Genomic DNA, 17,429 nt, shown 5'->3' on the forward strand with positions numbered 1-17,429 from the left:
ATTTGTCAGTGGAGCTGATAATGGAAAGAAATTTATTACCCCCAGGCTTCACTTTATGAAGACGAAGATTCTGAAGATATAACATCTGTTCTTTGCTCAACAGATGTTATTTCCTTTTCCTATTTTTTTTTTCCTCAGATGAGTTGAATATCAAGTTAATGATGTCTTCTTCTCTTCAAAATTAATATCCCAGATTTTAGGGAAAAAAATCATGGTAGAAATAGGGATGAATATTTTTGATTTTTGCATTTCATATTCTTACTGTGGAGGTCCTGGAATAGAACCACTGATTTCCCAGAGACGTCAAGTCCCTAACAGGTACAAGAGAGTTAGTTGTGCACACAGCTACCTCTCTTTGGCCCCTATTGTAGAATTAGCTAGGTTCTTGGCTTCCATTTTTGATGCATGTACATAACCCTGAAGGGACAGCCTCACAGATGCAAACTGAAAAAAGAACCCGATGATCTGGACCTGGGCACATGTTTGGCATCCTGGTAGAAATTCAGATGTTAGATGGAGTGCTTCAGTTTTCTCTGAAAATTTCATACGGACATTATCTATGGTCACTTTAATTGTGAAAGCAAGACTTAAATGGTTGTTAAAATACAGGTCCTAACATTCAATTGCTTCCCTGGTGGCTCAGAGGTTAAAGCGTCTGCCTCCAATGCGGGACACCCAGGTTCGATCCTTGGGTCAGGAAGATCCCCTGGAGAAGGAAATAGTAACCCACTCCAGTATTCGTGCCTGGAGAATCCCATGGACAGAGAAGCCTGGTAGGCTACAGCCCACGGGGTTGCAAAGAGTCGGATACAACTGAGCGACTTCACTATAACAGTCAATAAAACAGAAATGAAAATCTCGCATCTTACACCCCATTTCTCAATTTTGTCACCCCAAACGAATCTTCTCAGTTTCTAGAGTACACAGCCAAGCACCCACTCTTTCTCTTTTCCCTGCCCTCTGAAACACTGTATTTTACACAAAATAGTTCACAATATACATATTTTTTTCACCTTGATTTTTTTTAACTTAACAATATGACTAAAGAATATTCTATGTCAGTACATGTAAATCAGCCTCATTATTTATCCTAGCTACACCCTAGATCATTATATAGATGTTCCATATTTATTTAGCCAGCCCTCTGTAAATGAGCATGTAGGCTGTTTGCACGTTTCTGTTACTATTTTAAAAATTCTGCAACAAGTATCCTTGTACATAGGTCTTTGATCATATGCATGAGAATATGCTAGATCTTCAGGATAAATTTCTAGGAATTAAATTGCTAGGTCAAACATCATGTGAGCTTAAGATTTTGATAGATATTGCCCTCCAGAAAGGTGAACTCCCACCAGAAAAGGTGGTAGAACTTGCCCACTTCAGTGTGGTGTTGTTCAGTCAGTAGGTCCTGTCTGACTCTGCGACCTCATAGACTGTAGCTTACCAGGCTCCTCTGTCCTCCACTGTCTCCTGGAGTTTGCTCAGATTCATGCCCATTGAGTCAGTGATGCTATCTAACCAACTCATCCTCTGCCACCCCCTTCTCCTTTTGCCTTCAGTCTTTCCCAGCATCAGGGTCTGTTCCAATGAGTTGGCTCTTTGCATCAGGTGGTCAAAGTATTGGAGCTTCAGCTTCAGTAACAGTCCTTCCTAATGAATATTCAGGGTTTATTTCCTTTAGGATTGAATGGTTTGATCTCCTTGCAGTCCAAGGGATACTTAAGTCTTCTAATAAGTGTAACTTTTCATTTGCCAGTCTGATAAGTGAATAGGCTAGCTTGCTGTAGTTTTAACATGCTTTTTAAAATTATCAGCATGGTTGAACTTCTTATATTTCTAAAAGTAATTTGCATTTCTTTTTCCTTGAACTGTCTATATCTATTTTGTATATAGTATTATATATATTTTAATCCCAAATTTGTAATTTATCCCTTCCCCTACTTTCCCCTTTGGTAACCATATGTTAATTTTCCATGTTTGTGAGTCTATTTCTGTTTTGTAAATAAATTAATTTGTATCATTGTTTTTTTTTTTTTTCGATGCCACATATAAGTGATATCATTTAGCATTTGTCTTTCTCTGCCTTGTTTACTTCACTTAGTAAGATAATCTCTAAGGCCCATCCATGTTGGTGCAAATGGCATTATCTCGTTGTTTTTTATGGCTGAATTGTACTCCATTGTATATATATGTGCCACTTCTTCTTTATCCATTCATCTGGTGATGGACACTTAAGTTGCTTCCATGTCTAGACTGTTCTAAATAGTGCTGAAATGAACACTGGGAGTGCATGCATCTTTTTGAAATAGAGTTTTCTCTGGATGTGTGCCCAGGAATGGGATTTCTGGGCCATACGGTGGTTCTATTTTCAGTTTTTTAAGGAACCTCCATACTGTTTTCCATAGTGACTGCACCAATTTATATTCCCACCAACAGTGTGGGAGAGTTCCATTTTCTCCACACTTTCCAGCATTCATTATGTGTAGACTTTTTTATGATGGCTATTCTGGTTGGTGTGAGGTGGTACCTCACTGTATTTTTAATTTTTGATAATTAATGTTGTATTTTTGATAATTAGAGATGTTGAGCATATTTAGTAGATATTTTTTGATTTTTGAGTTTTCTTTATTAAGAATAGGTCAAGTCAACCCGTGTCTCCTGCATTTCAGGCAGATTCTTTACCAGCTGAGCTACCAGGGAAGCCCTTCATTTATTCAAGGGTTCTTTTACATCCTTCAGTATGATTTGATTGTTTTCTTCGTGAGAATGTTGTATAGTTCTTATTCTTTTGTCCTTAAATGTCTTCTCTTTATTGATTGCATTTATAAATTAAAACCTTTCTTCTATTTTTTTAGCATTATTATATGAATACAAGAGAGCTATTCACATTTGCATGTTTAATTTGTATCAGCCTCCTTACTAAATTCTTTTACCATTCGTAACAGTTTTTCACTTACTAAATTCTTTTCTTATTTGTAATAGTTTTTCATTTTCATTATCAGGCATACATCATTTGAAAATAATGATCATATTATCTCTTCTTAAAAAATATTTTTTACAGTGAGCAACACAAAGATTACTTTGGTAATTTTAACTTTACTGGGACCTGGCAGACACTGAAGGCAGTTGATTATTATTTAGTCATCTGGATCTTTATTTCCATTTCTGGGAACTGTTCACAGAGAATTAATCCAAGAGAAGATTCAAGTTAGGAGAACAGTTGAGTGTGTGATGGTGCAGCCTCTCCAGAGACTATTACCCAAACTCCATTATTAGAGTTAGAGAGAGAAAAAAAAAAAAAGAAATAATTCATATGATATTAAGTGAGAAGAGCAGAATAAAAAAGAACATGTCTGCACAATATGATGTCTACTCAAAGCACAAGGACCCTAAAGGAGACTTTTAAAGGATTGATTTTTAGTATGGAGGAAGCAGAGCAAAAATAGAAAGATCAAGATCAATTCAGGAGATGTATATGGAGGATTGTATCTAAAACCAGTTGGCTGGGTGACTGCTGAGGTGGCATTGTATTCCTTGTCTTAACAGATGGCTAGAAGTACAATTATTTTATAGATTATTGTTAGACTGAAATGAGGACGTATTTGTAAAGAATCTCACGCGATGTCTGCACAATATAGCTGCTGGTTTCCTCCTCTTTTTCAACCTTTTTTTCTCTCTTGTCTGGTTGCATCAGCTATTTCTCCTAAAGCATAGGAACTAACGGTGGGATAATGGACATTCTTATCTTTTTCTCTGACACATGTGGGCATGCTTCATGTGTTGTGCCATTAGGCAGAACGGCTTTTATTTTCTTTGGGCTAAAAGGTATCTATTCCTATTTAGTATGTTTTATCCTGTAAAAATATTCATTTATTTTTAGTTTATTGAGTTTTTGAAACCTAGGAGTGTGTGTTGAATCTATTCAAAGACATTTTGAGTACCTCCGCAGTCACTCTGATAATTAACTGTTCCCCCAATTCCTGATGTAGGTAGTAAGTAGCTCCTTATGTCCAGCTCTTTCTTTCCTAATAGTGATGTAACATTTTTATTCTTTTTTCCCTCAAGGGTTTGAGGTCCTGGCTTCTGCTTCCCATTACTGGCCATTGGAAAATGTGGACGGGATCCACGAACTTCAGGAGACAACTGGAGGTAGACAGGGGTGGAAACAGAAACTGGGGCCCCATGGGCATCTCTCAGGAATCAGGGGCAGTCTAGAGAGACAGGGAACAACAAACAGCATCAGCTGTGAAGCCAGGATGACAGAAATGAATAGATATTTGTGTTGCTTCCCCTTAATAATTGTTATTGCAAAGTATTTTCACTAGAACTTTTATATGTTTTTATGATTAAAAGACAACATTTATGTTGCAAAATATTAAGATGTGCATTTTCTCCAACAACCTTAAAACGAAAGCAGCGGTTTTCAGCTTTAACTTGTGCCTGATGGATCAACCTCTGTACGAGTCAGGATGTATGTTTTCTAGGTAGACACAAATGGTATAATCTACACTCCTGCCAAAGCAGGGGCCCATCTGAACCTAGGGCCAAAGGTTGTGCCAGTGAAGACTAATGCCCTGTTTGTGGGGTCACAATTTCATTTAGCAAAGGTAATACCACCTGCCCATCAGCTCTTCCATGCTTCACTGAAAGCCCCCCTCCACCCCCACTCCTTGAGAAGATCAAACATCACCTAACATGATTCCAGTGGTCTGCAGTTCCGTGGAAAATAAAGTTTCTATCTGACTCAGTTCAGACTTTTACCAAAAGGAGAAACCCCAGACAGCCCTGAGTACTTTTTCCATTCCAATAAGATTTTTTAAAGTGTAAGTTTTGAGCAATTTGGGATGTTCTGACATTTTAATTTTTATTCCTCTTGATTATGTCCAATGATTGATTTGTACAGCAGGAGGCTTATGTACAACCAAGCTAGCACATGCTCAGATTGTCTGTACTGGTTCTTTGCAATGGATTAAAAAAAAAAAAAAAACAAACCCACATTGCTGCTTATTAGGATTCTCATACCAGCACACTGATTTGTTCCTTATTCCCAGGACGTCATGTGCTGCCATAAATTGTCACTTCAGATTCTAAAATGTCTTTCTTAAACTTTGCAAATCAGGAAGTATTACAGTGAATGTCTCTGTTGCTGGCATCCTTAGAGGCACTCAAAGAGCAGGGCCCTCCAGAAGGATGCTGTCCTCCTGTGCACGGCTACCCAAAGCCCTGCCTTCATCTGGCATTATCTCTTCCTTGCCTGCATGTTGGGCAGCAATGGCGGCCATGATGAAAACTTACATTGAACCACTGGGGCTTCATATATTCTCCAAATAGTCTGTGCTACAGCGATAGACTGTTCCTGTGGCAGTTCGTTTTGTGACTATCTCGGGTCAAAAGAAATGGCTTTCCCTTGTCATAATCTAATTTTCTCTTCTCAGGGCTTTTATTTTAAAGCCTTTGAAAGGAGATCATTCCAAGTGGAAAATGCATTGTCAAAATAGCTCTGTGTTTAGGACCCGGGTGCTAACATTTCCGTAATTACTTTAAACAAGAGTTCAAATAATGATCCGTATAGTTCTCTCCTCACCCTGTCAACTCATCTCATTGTCATAGGTTATCAGATACAATTACATTGTGGTTGGATTTTGTTCACCCAAAATATTAATTTCCCATAAAACTCAAACTACATTGGTGTTTGTCCCAAAACACTCGAATAATAAAGGTTTCACTGCCCTTTTCCACGGGGTCTATTCTTTATGTTATAGTGCTCTGCTGGCATATTTCAATTTGATTACAGGTTTCTTAAGGCAAAAAGAAAAAGGGGGACGGTTGAATGGTGTTGGAAATTATTGCATGGATGCACTGCTTTGTTATTTGTTGCTGAGTTAAATCTCTGTTGTTTTGTCCATTTGTTGTAATAACGTGTAGTTGTTTTCATGCTGTGCTTCTGTTTCATCAGTTCTCGTGACATCACAACCGTTAATCCTTTTTGTTAAGGCTACTTTGTGGCCGAGTTCAATTTCATATCTCTCAACTAAGTATCTGAATGGGAGTTGGGGCCAGCACGTTGGAACCAAATACAACAGCCACAGCACCCTAGCTTGGGGACAGTATGGGGCTGCTGGAGTTGCCATAATGTTGACTGAATAAGTAAGAGGGAGGTGGGGCTGGGAGAGAGAACCCGAGCTGTTTGTGGGATGGAAGCACGCTTATGGATGTGTATTATGTTGAGAGATATGTCAGTTCCATTTGTTTTTTGTGTCACTCATTCATTGTGCTTTTTTTTTGTTGTTTCACCCAGCATCACGAACCCACAACCTCACTGTGCTCCCTTCTCATAATTCTACCTTTGTTTATACCAATGACTCTGCCTACTCAAATTTCTCTGCAACCGTAGGTGAGCATGTGTTACTTCTGTGTTAAGTTTGGATCTGCAATGAATTGAAAGGCCAATCCGATCTGGTTCTATATGAATTCACTATATCTTGACTAGCAAAGGAGCAAATATCTCCCCAAGAGCCAAAGAGTCAGGGTATTTGATGGTAAGGACTTAAGACTGCAGCTTAATTCCAAAGGAAATATCACAGACTAAAGGATAGTCGGGTAGGGGGTGTCTACACACTTTCAAGCAACCGGGGTCTTCCAAACCAGCTGCTTATTTTCAGAACAGTACAGACATAAGATGAGATAGTTTCCAAAAAATAAACTTTGTTTGGATTTTTTAATGGATTATATTCTTTTGGGAAGGAAAAACATGCCCTTGAAATGAAAAATTAAAGTCAATTTTAAAATACCTCATCAAAAATGTGATGTCTTGCAAACACTAGAATCAGCATTTCTTCTGTAGCTGAAATTTTTTTTTTTTTTAATCATTAGAAGCTGTTTTCTAAAAGACACACCCACAAGAGTCATGGTTAAATGATTATCTTATTTAATAACCTCCAAGGCCCACATGTTTCAGATTTTTCTTAGGCAGCACAGAACAGGACAGATAGTAGCAATTGGGCAGCTTTCTGGTCAGTATGGAAAGTTGGCTCAGATAACTTAGGTCTTGCTCCTGACCTTTTAAAAAATATATAACCTGATCGTTCTTTCAACTATGGGATGTTTCACTTCCAAAATTAATTTTGCCAAGCAAATAGTCTGGTTTAGGGGTTTATACAGCCTCATTCAATCCTGCAACTTCAAGTTGCCCATTTTAACTATGTAATATATAGATTCCCCATCCCCAGCAATAAATGAGATAGATTAAAAAAAATGAATTTAAAACAATAAGGAAAGATGTTGAAGTCCTTCAGGTTGGTATCTACATGCCAGTGGTTGTTAGAGAACTGACCTGGGGTAGTGGTCAAGTCAAATGGCTCCTGGCGCTTCTGTCCATCTTCAGCTGGACCACCAGCTCTGAGAGCAGGACGCAGCTGCCACAGGGCAGAGGCGGCATCTGGGTGGCTTTGGTCCCAGTCAACCATGTGTGACTCATCACCCTTGGCTTTTAGAGTCTTCCCTTATCTATTCTGTAAACCATGTACATCACACTGACACCATCAGAGAGGTCTGCATTCAGAATGGGACAAAATGATGGGGGAGCTGGCGTCCCCGCCAGGACTACTGGCCCTGTGGTCCAGTCACTGGCAGGCTCTGCTGGATGCCTCGAAGTATGGCTCTGAGTTTCCCTCCTAGAGCCTGAAAAGGAATGCTCTTAAAATCATGGGTTCCCATGTGTCAGATCACGGGCTTTCAATGAGAGAATTCAGAAAGAGAGAGAGTACAGGTGTAGTTTTACATTTGAAATTGAATCTCAGAGTTTCACCTGAAAATTCTCGTGTGAAGATGACAGTGAGAAGGACTCATGAAGAGGTGGATGGCATCAAAGTTTAGGACAGTAGGAGATTCTAATCATATGCCTCCTGGTAACTCAACTGTTGACAAATACAGTACTTATAATGTGGTCATATTACAGTGCATATTATACACTGGTGTGATATTAATTACTAGGATACAATATTAATAAGAAAGAATATTATTTAATATTGACACTAATATATTACTTATAGTCTAGTTTGCAATTATGAAATGTTAAATACCATTAATATTAAATAATATCTGTAACATCATTGAATAGAAATATTTAATTATAAATAGAAATAATACAGCATATTTAGATCAAAGTGGTTTGTAAGCCTGACACGTGTCCGGACTTTTCATCTCCTGCAATTATTAATCTACAATGTTTGCCATTCTTCTTACTTAGATATTGTAGAAGGAAAGGTCAACAAAGGCATTTACCTCAAGGAGGGAAAAGGAGTCACATTTCTCTATTACAGAAAGAACAAAACTTCCTGCATCAGTAATCCGGCACAGTGTGGCCCTGAGGGTGAGTGATGCGCTCCATTCTTTTCTTCCTTTCTTTGAAATTCATCTCATTGCCAGGTGGCATCTGTTCCTCTGGGCTGTGGCAGATGTGAAGACAAAGTTCAGCGGCACCATTCGTGCGCATGCCACGTACGGACTTGAGGGGAGGGGTAGGGACGGGGATGCAGAGACTGGCCCTGGAGCCGGAATTAAAACACCATTTTGCAGAGGCATGAGAGCAAAGTATTTAATCTTGTAAAGCAAAAGACAACAAACAACAACAACCAAAACCCCCAAGAAACAGACAAAAAAGAACCCTCCATAAAAAGCAGACATGGTGATGTCGCAGTGGAGTTTGGATGGGACCATGGCGTTTGTGGGCAGGAAATTGATGGTGTGGCTCACGGGACGTTATTTCTGGCTCCAGGATGTTGGCCATGGGTCTGGGCGGGGCATGCCTTTTAAGACTCGTGCCATGGGTTCGCTTCTTTTATATCCGTGGAGATTGGAGGGGGCAGTGGTGAGAGCTGTCCCAGCGAAAGGTTGTGGGCCTGTGGTTAAAATAATACCGTGGGTGAAACACATAGGTACAAAAGAGAAGTTAGGAACCTATTCCTTCTTCTTCTTCCTTTTTTTTTTTTTTTTTTATCTCTATGAAAAGTAACCAGCTCTCTAGGATCTGAGCTTCAGAAAATGAAGATTTGAGCCACATTTCAAAACATTCTGGGAAACTGTCCTCTGCCATCCAAATAAGTTTCGAGCCTCCAAATTCCATTATCCTAAGTAACTGAAAATTTTTCTTTCTAGGAAAAAAAAAATTTAATGCAAGCGGGTCTGAAAGCCCTAAGTCTTTTGGAGCATCCAATGGGCTTATCAAAACTGCCCTGTGATGAATTCATTGTTCTCCAACTCCCCAGGCCCTATGGGTTACATTCCAGTAAAAGCAAACAAAGCTTAACAAGGTGATAACGTGTGGGAGGATACCTTTTGGACTTTGCAGAACCCAGAGTTTTGAGGAAGGGATTTGAGGTCTAAAACCACAGCCAGGTTTACAAATCCACAGTTCAAGCTGTTCCTGAATTCAAACAGCCCTATAAACACAGCAGAGTTGTTTATTTCTCTAAATTTAAAACAGCCCCGCCTCAGCTACAAGGACTAAGAGAAACAAGAGGGCAGCCGGTGCCTGCCCCACCCTTTCCCTGCCTTGATCGGGATGGCCGAGGAGGAGAAGCAGGATAGGGGTGTGTTTCTGTCCAGTTTGTCTCTGGGTCTGAGAGGCAACAGCTTCTCTTTGGAAGAAAGGTGTCTCTACAGCCCCAGCTACCAACTGGAATTGACTCAGGTGGGAAGGGAAGGTCCCAGGAATTCCAGTAACTGGGCACTGTCACAGATAACCAGCCTTTGAACGATGACTATGATGGGACCAGTGGTGCCTATGATAGTGACCAGCTACTGGAAATCAGAACTATCGGAAAACTTTACCTGAATTCTCAGGTCATAAACTAGAGGCCTCTGAGCTCACCCTGCCCTGTGGCTGTGCCTGGTTTTGTAGGCATGGAGTTAAAATTTTTTGATTAGCTACCAAAGTTGAAAAATAGGACAATTTCACATAAAAACACAAATTCCCGGTTTCTCTTGAGAAATCTCCCTCCCTTATTCCGATTTTGTGGGGCTGAATGGAGGGGCCCTCTTTTGTGTTGGACATTGCCCTTCAGCTCATCACTGACTCTGACCCTTTGATCATTGGACCTGCTGGACATAGAGCATATTAATGGTTTGGGCTCCAGGGCCAGGCGGCTTGGGTTTCAGTGGTGTTCTAATCCTTTCTGTGGTGACCTTGGGCAACCACCTAACTTCTGAGTCCAAATTCCTTACCTGTAACATGAGTCAATCAAAGCCAGATTTTAGTTCCCTGCTATGGGGTTGTTCTGAAGACTGGCACGTGGCTGGTCCAACACTGAGAAGCCCCTGGGGTCCTGTCCTGTATGGGTGCCTCCCAATGTGCCTCCTATCCCCAGGATTGTGGTCCTCACTCCATCTGCCTGCTCAGATGTGACCCTCTGACAGGGCCTGACATGGTTGGACCAGTCGTCATAATCACCCACAATCACGCATCGTTTACTTGGTGCCAATGTTCTTGGACTGCAAGGAGATCAAACCAGTCCATCCTAAAGGAAATCAATCCTGAATATTCATTGGAAGGACTGATGCTGAAGCTGAAACTCCAGTACTTTGGCCACCTGATGTGAAGAGCTGACTCATTGGAAAAGACCATGATGCTGGGAAAGATTGAAGGCAGGAGAAGAAGGGGACAACAGAGGATGAGAGGTTGGATGGCATCACTGACTTGATGGACATGAGTTTGAGCAAGCTCCAGGAGTTGGTGATGGACAGGGAAGCCTGTGCAGTCCATGGGGTCGCAAAGAGTTGGACATGACTGAGCGACTGAACTGAACTAAATTGAGTGTTCTAATCCCATTACATGTATTAACTCATTTCATCCTCAAAAAAAAAATGAGACAGACAAGAGCTCACGTGGTATAGAGAGCTGTAAACTTTGGCTTCATGTTACCACCCTGTTGATAGCTTCTCATGTGTCCTGGTTAACTGGAGCCTTTGAAGGTATTTTTTGGGTGGCCACTTTTCTAGAGTATGGCCAGATATGCGGTGAAGCCAGGAAACCTCAAGTCAACTTTGACCCCCTGGGACATGCTAGCAGGGGTCTTAATGTGGCAGATGCTGAGGGAGGTTGGGTATTTCTTGGTCCACATCCTTCAGTTTGGATTTCAGATAGGACCACCAAACATGGGTGTCACCCTAAGGATCACTGTAAGCATTTCTCCATTTTATTAACCATATCCTTTGCTCTGGGGGATTTCCCTGGGGCCTCAATGAGCTTACATTTCTAGGTTTAAGGAGAACAGGATTTGAAAAGGAAAGTCCATCCAACATTTTTCAATCAAATTCCACATGGCTTTTGAAGTAGGTGAGATGATTTCAAGTGCACTTTTAGTGATTAAACTTTTTTTTTTTTTTTTGCTTTGCTGGGTCTTTATTGTTGCTTGAAGTCTTTCTCTAGTTGCAGAGAGCAGGGGCTACTCTGTAGTTGCAGAGCTGGGACCATATATATATATATGTATATATATATGTTTGGCTGTGCTGTGTGACTTGTAGGATCTTACGTCCCTGACCAGAGATTGAACCCAGGCCCTGGCAATGACAGCACAGAGTCCTAACCACTGGACCACCAGGGAATTCCCTCAACACTTAAACAAAGAGAGAAACACTTCCCACACCCAGTCAAGCAGGTCAATTATTTTCATATTTGTGATTTCCCAATTCTCTTGTGGTCTCTGTTCATATTTTTGGCTGATTTTTTTTTTTTTTTTAAGAGCGTTGTAGGAGACAGGGTTGAGGTTTGAATTTTTCAAAAAAGGATAAAACATCTGAGCAATTTAGCTGTTCCTTCTCCAAGTTCTCAGCTAGAACGTGGGATCTTCCTTCTCTGCCAGCTGCTCACTCTGACATTTTGAACCCATGACCTGCTTATCTTAGGGCTCTTCTCCACCCGCTTGGCCAGTTTCTCTGGGCTGACTGTGTGACCTGCCTTTTGGCAAATTGTGCCTCCTGGGAAATTTCCTCATGGGCGTTGGGTGCAAATGGGAGAGAGGCTCTGGAGGATCCTTTGAGAGAGAAAGTCTATTTGAACATTAACCAAAGGAAGCACAGTCTGTGTTCCTTCAATACTGAGGCAACTCTCCTCCAACTCCCACGACCAGCAGAAATCCACATGAGGAGGGAGTCTTCCTGGAGTGTTCCAGCATCTTGTTTCACTCCCCTGTAAACCTTATTTTAATTTTATTGTTTTATTGGCTTTGCTGGGTCTTTGTTGAGGTATGTGGGCTTTCTTGAGTTGCTTTGCACAGGTTTAGTTACCTCTCAGCATGTGGGATCTTTGTTCCCTGACCAGGAATTGAACGCACATCCCTTGCATTGGAAGGTAGATTCTTAATCAGTTGGAAAGTGGATTCTTAACCACTGGACCACCAGGGGAGTCCTCCCTATAGACCTCGAGGGCTCAGCTCCAGTGTGGTTCTTACAGAGATGAGTCCCACACCAGTTGCGTTCCTCTTTGCTCTCACAGGTTCCTGTATGTCCCCCTCTGTCCCTTGCATCTTTGGTGATGACCTGCTCATTATGTGTCTTCCTTCTTGGACATTTAGCTCTGCAAGGGCAGGGACTCGTCTGTCTTAGTCACTGCTGTATTTTCAGGGATGAATATCAGCATGATAGATGCTTGATCCCTGTCAACTGAACAGATACATCTAGTCTGTCTTTCTGATGCTTAAATGCCTTTGAATCCTTCCCCAGCACATATCTGATGGGCCATTATTTGCATATCACCTGTGATGAGTCCTCCTCCATCCTGAATGGGCCAGTCCCGTTTTTGCACCCCTCTGATACTTCTTTCTGATATTGGACTAAATTCATTTTGAGTAATTATCTCTAATTCCACCTCAACTCTCAATCACCTTGGATGCCTGCCAGAAAGACCTTCTTCCTGTTTTACTTGTTAATTTTTCCTCCCTCCGGAAATGTACCCTTCTTTTTTCCCTCTTGTGCATTAGAGCTTCCTCTGCTTATAAACACCAAGAAACCTGCTACTGCTCCATAGCAGCAGCTGGAAAATCTCAGCATCCACATTCTCTTCTCAGCATCAACAGGACTTTTTAGACTCTTTGCATTAGGTTACTAACTTCAACTTTGCATTAAGTCATTAACTTCAGTGCCATCAACAAAATGGTAAAATATTCTGAATGGTGTTTCAGGACAAAAATTTCCAGAAGGGCCTGATGGTTGGGCACAGATCCAGCTTCTGTCTTCCTTAGATGATTGGGGGTTTTAGGGATGTTTGAAAGCCTGATGGAGCTTCAGAGAGAAGTATTCATTCACCACGTCCATTTCACAGATGGGGAGACTGAGGTCCAGAGAAGGAACAAGATAGCCTAGAGTCACAGGGTGATTTAGTGCCGAGTTTCTTTAAGTATTGTTCCCAGACCATCAGCAGAAGAGTCCATTGCAGAGACTGCTAAAAATGGAATTTCTCAGTCTCCAGCCCAGGGCCCACTGAATCCAAATCTGTGGACAGGGCCTGGAGATCTGAATTTTAACCCAGGCCCTCTGGGTGGTATTCATGGACCAAATCTCAGAACCGCTCAAGGCTGACTCTAGCCCACAAATGTGTTTTGTTTGCTGGCATTATGTCGGTTCTCACAAATTTTCTATTTTAACAAGTTTTCTAAATTGTTTTTTGGCAGAATGCGTGCATGCTAAGTTGTTTCAGTCATGTCCAACTCTTTGCAACTCTATGGACTATAGCCTGCTAGGTTCTTCTGTCCGTGGGATTCTCCAGGCAAGAATACTGGAGTGGGTTGTCACTCCCTCCTTCAGGGAATCTTTCCAACCCAGGGATCGAACCTGCATCTCTTAACATCTCCTGCATTGGCAAGCAAGTTCTTTACCACTAGCACCACCTGGGAAGCTTTTGGCAGAATGGGTGGGTTCAAAAAGACTGCCTAACTGTTTGCAGAAACAGAGCCTCTCTCATGGTGCTTTAAATGTTTTTTTTTTTAAATTAATACTCAACTCCCCTGAAAGATAAAATTTCATTAAAAAACCTCTACTTCTGTATTCTCTTGAAAAATCAGTAAATCCTAGTGTTATCCACCCTCCTGGCGTCAGTTGGTTAGAGCTAAGGTGACTGTCCAATGGTCTCCAGGTTTCCTGAGTCCCTTGGACTCTCAGCTCTCTGGTAGTCCCTTGGACTCTCACAGCTTCCCTGGTAGCTCAGCTGGTAAAGAATCTGCCTGCAGTGCAGGAGACCCCGGTTCATGATTTCTGGGTCAGGAAGAGATTCCCTGGAGAAGGGATAGGCTACCCACTCCAGTATTCTTGGGTTTCCCTGGTGGCTCAGCTGGTAAAGAATCCACCTCTAATGTGGGAGACCTGGGTTCAATCCCTGGGTTGGGAAGATCTCCTAGAGAAGGGAATGGCTACCCACTCCAGTATTCTGGCCTGGAGAATTCCATGGACTGTATAGTCCATGGGGTCGCAAAGAGTCAGACACGACTGAGCAACCTTCACTTTCACTTTGGACTCTCAGCGCTCTGCTTGATGAAACTCAAGGGAAGTGGCCACTCACCTGTGGCTTTCTTAAAATAATATTGAGGAGAGAAATGGTGAGAGTGAAAGAGAGTCCTACAGCATCAGATATTTCTAGAAGAAATTAGAGAGCCTTCTGGGGAGGCAGGAAGCATAGGCATGAGTAGCATTTCATATGCAGGGCTTGATCTGACAAAGAGTGTGTCTGCAAGTTGAAAAATACGGCCTGAGCTGCCTACAGGAAATACGCTGGCTCTCTTATGGAGTCAGTGCCCCTGGGAAGACAGGCTTTTGAGCTTATGGCCTCTGTCATGTATATTAAAGTCAGAGAAACACTATCCCTCTGGCTCTCGATCATCTTTTTCTCTGCATTTCATTGATCACTTCTCCTACCATTGCAAACTCAACTATGACTGAAGATGCAATTCTTCATCTTTCACCCAGGGTCTCTTCTGTTAACCAGGTTCTCCACCACTATGACATTTAGCTTTTTTTCTCTCCAAATTTTGCTCTTCGTTATATCATTTCTCCCAACCTATTTTGCTTATTGCTTCCTTGTAATCATGGAGCTGAGGGGGAAAAAAAAAATCGAAGGATACAGTGTAGAAGCTTCAGCATCTTCACCACTTCTCTGTGTCAAGTGAGAATCAAGATCTTTTTAGGAAAGACAATGAATTTTGGGCCATAGAGTTGATACCTTGTAACATTTCTACTTTATGAGTAAGGTCTCTTGCATTCACTTAACCATGTATATATAGCCTCACACTTTGCTCCTCAATCGTTCTGTGATTTTTAGGATGAATAAGAAAGTCTTAGGAGCCATTCCTAAAGACTGTTTTAGCACCTGGCTCTCTGCACTCTTGAGAACAGGTGAGAATAGATCACTTGAAAGTTTTACCGAGGAAATTTACACAGCCAGACATAATTCTATCCTTACAGCCCTAATGTGGACCAAAAAAAAAAAAAAAAATGGCATGTCATCCCCTTAACTCAGCTTATATAATATAGACTATGAAGGCAGCAAGGCAGGATGTATTTATGCCAAGGAAGTCCAAGGGTGGGTTATTTACTTTAATTGGTTGAGGTTGAATGATGCAATTATCTAAATTGCCAGTCAAGCTAGAATGCTTTTAAGACAGTTTTTAAGATTCTCAAATTTTTCTCACTTTTAAATTTCTTTTATGATTTTTTTTTTTTACCGTATACACATAGCACCTGAACTATAAAACTTGGGCTTTCCTGGTGGCTTAGCTGGTAAAGAATCTGCCTGCCATGTGGGAGACCTGGGTTCGATCCCTGGGTTGGAAGATCCCCTGGAGACCCCCTGGAGAAAGGAACTGCTACCCGCTCTAGTATTCTAGCATGGGTTCATGGAGAATTCCATGGACTGTATAGTCCATGGTGTCTCAAAGAGTCGGACATGACTGAGCGACTTTCCCTCACTCACTAGATTCAATTGAAAAGGAAACTTATCATCCCCAAGAACTGAAACCCAATCATCATTTTTTTAAGTAGAAGATTCCTGCATTGTTGAATTCCATGTGGGTACCATTGCCCACCAGAGGCTCTGAATTCAAGATGTGGCATTTCTTTGTTAAAACAGAGATTAGCAATTGTTACTTACATACAAACGGACTTTCTTCTCATCATAATCAGAACTGAAAGATGACTGAGAAGGGATTAGCGTCTCATACTGTGATTCCTGTTGTATAAAGGCATGAAAGTGAAAGTGTTGGTTGCTCAATGGTGTCTTGATTCTTTGCGACCCCATGGACTGTAGCCCACCAGGCTCTTCTGCCCATTAAATTCTCCAGGCAAAAATACTGGAGTGGATTGCCATGCCCTTCTCCAGAGGATCTTTCCAACCCAGAGATCAAACCCAGGTCTCCTGCATTGCAGGCAGATTCTTTACCATCTGAGCCACCCAGGAAGCCCATATAAAGGCATGCTGATATGCTAAAATTCTCTTGGAGAATCTGTCTAAGACCAGAGTGACTGAAACTATCAATTCTTAGAAAGATGTTGGAAGAAATCAACATATTGCCCTGTACTCTACTGAAATGGGGAGGTACAGATTACACTTTAGGGTCTTAAGAAAAATCAGAGTTAGAAATCTGATTCGATGGCAGAAGCTTGCTGATTGATTGCCACGAGGTGTCTGGTCTTTTCCCAACTTAGCCAGAAAGCCCAAACCTCCCCATCATTGTCTCCCAGCCTGTGCTCTTTTAGACGCACTCAGCAGGCGGCCACTCCGTAGAGATGCTCTGTTATCAGAACCCTGTACATTCCTCTCCTCCTGCACAGTGGCCACACCACATGGAAAACCCGCTTAGAATCCTACAGTTGGTAGATTCCCTTGATGTCTTCTATTTTTTCTACAAATAAAGAAACCAAGGCCCCAGTTCTGGAGGCTCTCTTGACCAAAAACTGGGAGAACATCCAACTCCCATGCCTGAGATACGCTGTAATAAAATTGGACTTTGAACCAGCCAGATCAGATTAAAGGCCTTCCCGACCCAGCAAAATCTCTTTTATTTTCTTTTATGAGATCCTTTTTATTTTGAGATAATTGTAGATGAACAGGCAGTTGTAAAAAATAATACACAGTGATGCCATGTACTCTTTACCCATTTTGATGAAGTTGAGTGGTTAAGTTGAGGAACTTGAGATGGGGACTGTCCTGATTGTCTGTGTGGGGCAGACATCACAGGAGTCCTTATAAAGAGAGAGGGCAGAGGGGCAGAGTCAGAGATGTGGCGATGGTTTAAGATGGGGGAGGGGCTATCTTCTGTACCCATTCATCTACTGATGGACTTTTAGGTCATTTCTATGTCCTGTCTATTGGGAATAGTACTGCAATGAACATGGGGGTGCATGCATCCTTTTCAGTTACAGACTTGTCCAGATATAGACCCAGG

At 41.6% G+C, this 17,429-nt stretch overlaps 1 protein-coding gene across 2 annotated transcripts in view; it reads left to right on the forward strand.

Moving 5' to 3' along the window:
* ADGRD1 (adhesion G protein-coupled receptor D1) overlaps positions 1-17,429 on the forward strand; it is a 177,638-nt gene that overhangs the window by 5,424 nt on the left and 154,785 nt on the right. The window contains exons 3-5 of one of the 2 annotated variants that reach the window (XM_006063071.4): positions 4,066-4,149; positions 6,299-6,394; positions 8,249-8,371. In XM_006063071.4, coding sequence (XP_006063133.4) covers positions 4,066-4,149; positions 6,299-6,394; positions 8,249-8,371 — 303 coding nt within the window. The remainder of the gene's footprint in view (positions 1-4,065; positions 4,150-6,298; positions 6,395-8,248; positions 8,372-17,429) is intronic. The other variant, XM_006063072.4, reaches the window with a different exon arrangement.

Source organism: Bubalus bubalis, chromosome 17 (assembly GCF_019923935.1).
Source record: "Bubalus bubalis isolate 160015118507 breed Murrah chromosome 17, NDDB_SH_1, whole genome shotgun sequence".
Lineage (NCBI taxonomy): Eukaryota > Metazoa > Chordata > Mammalia > Artiodactyla > Bovidae > Bubalus > Bubalus bubalis.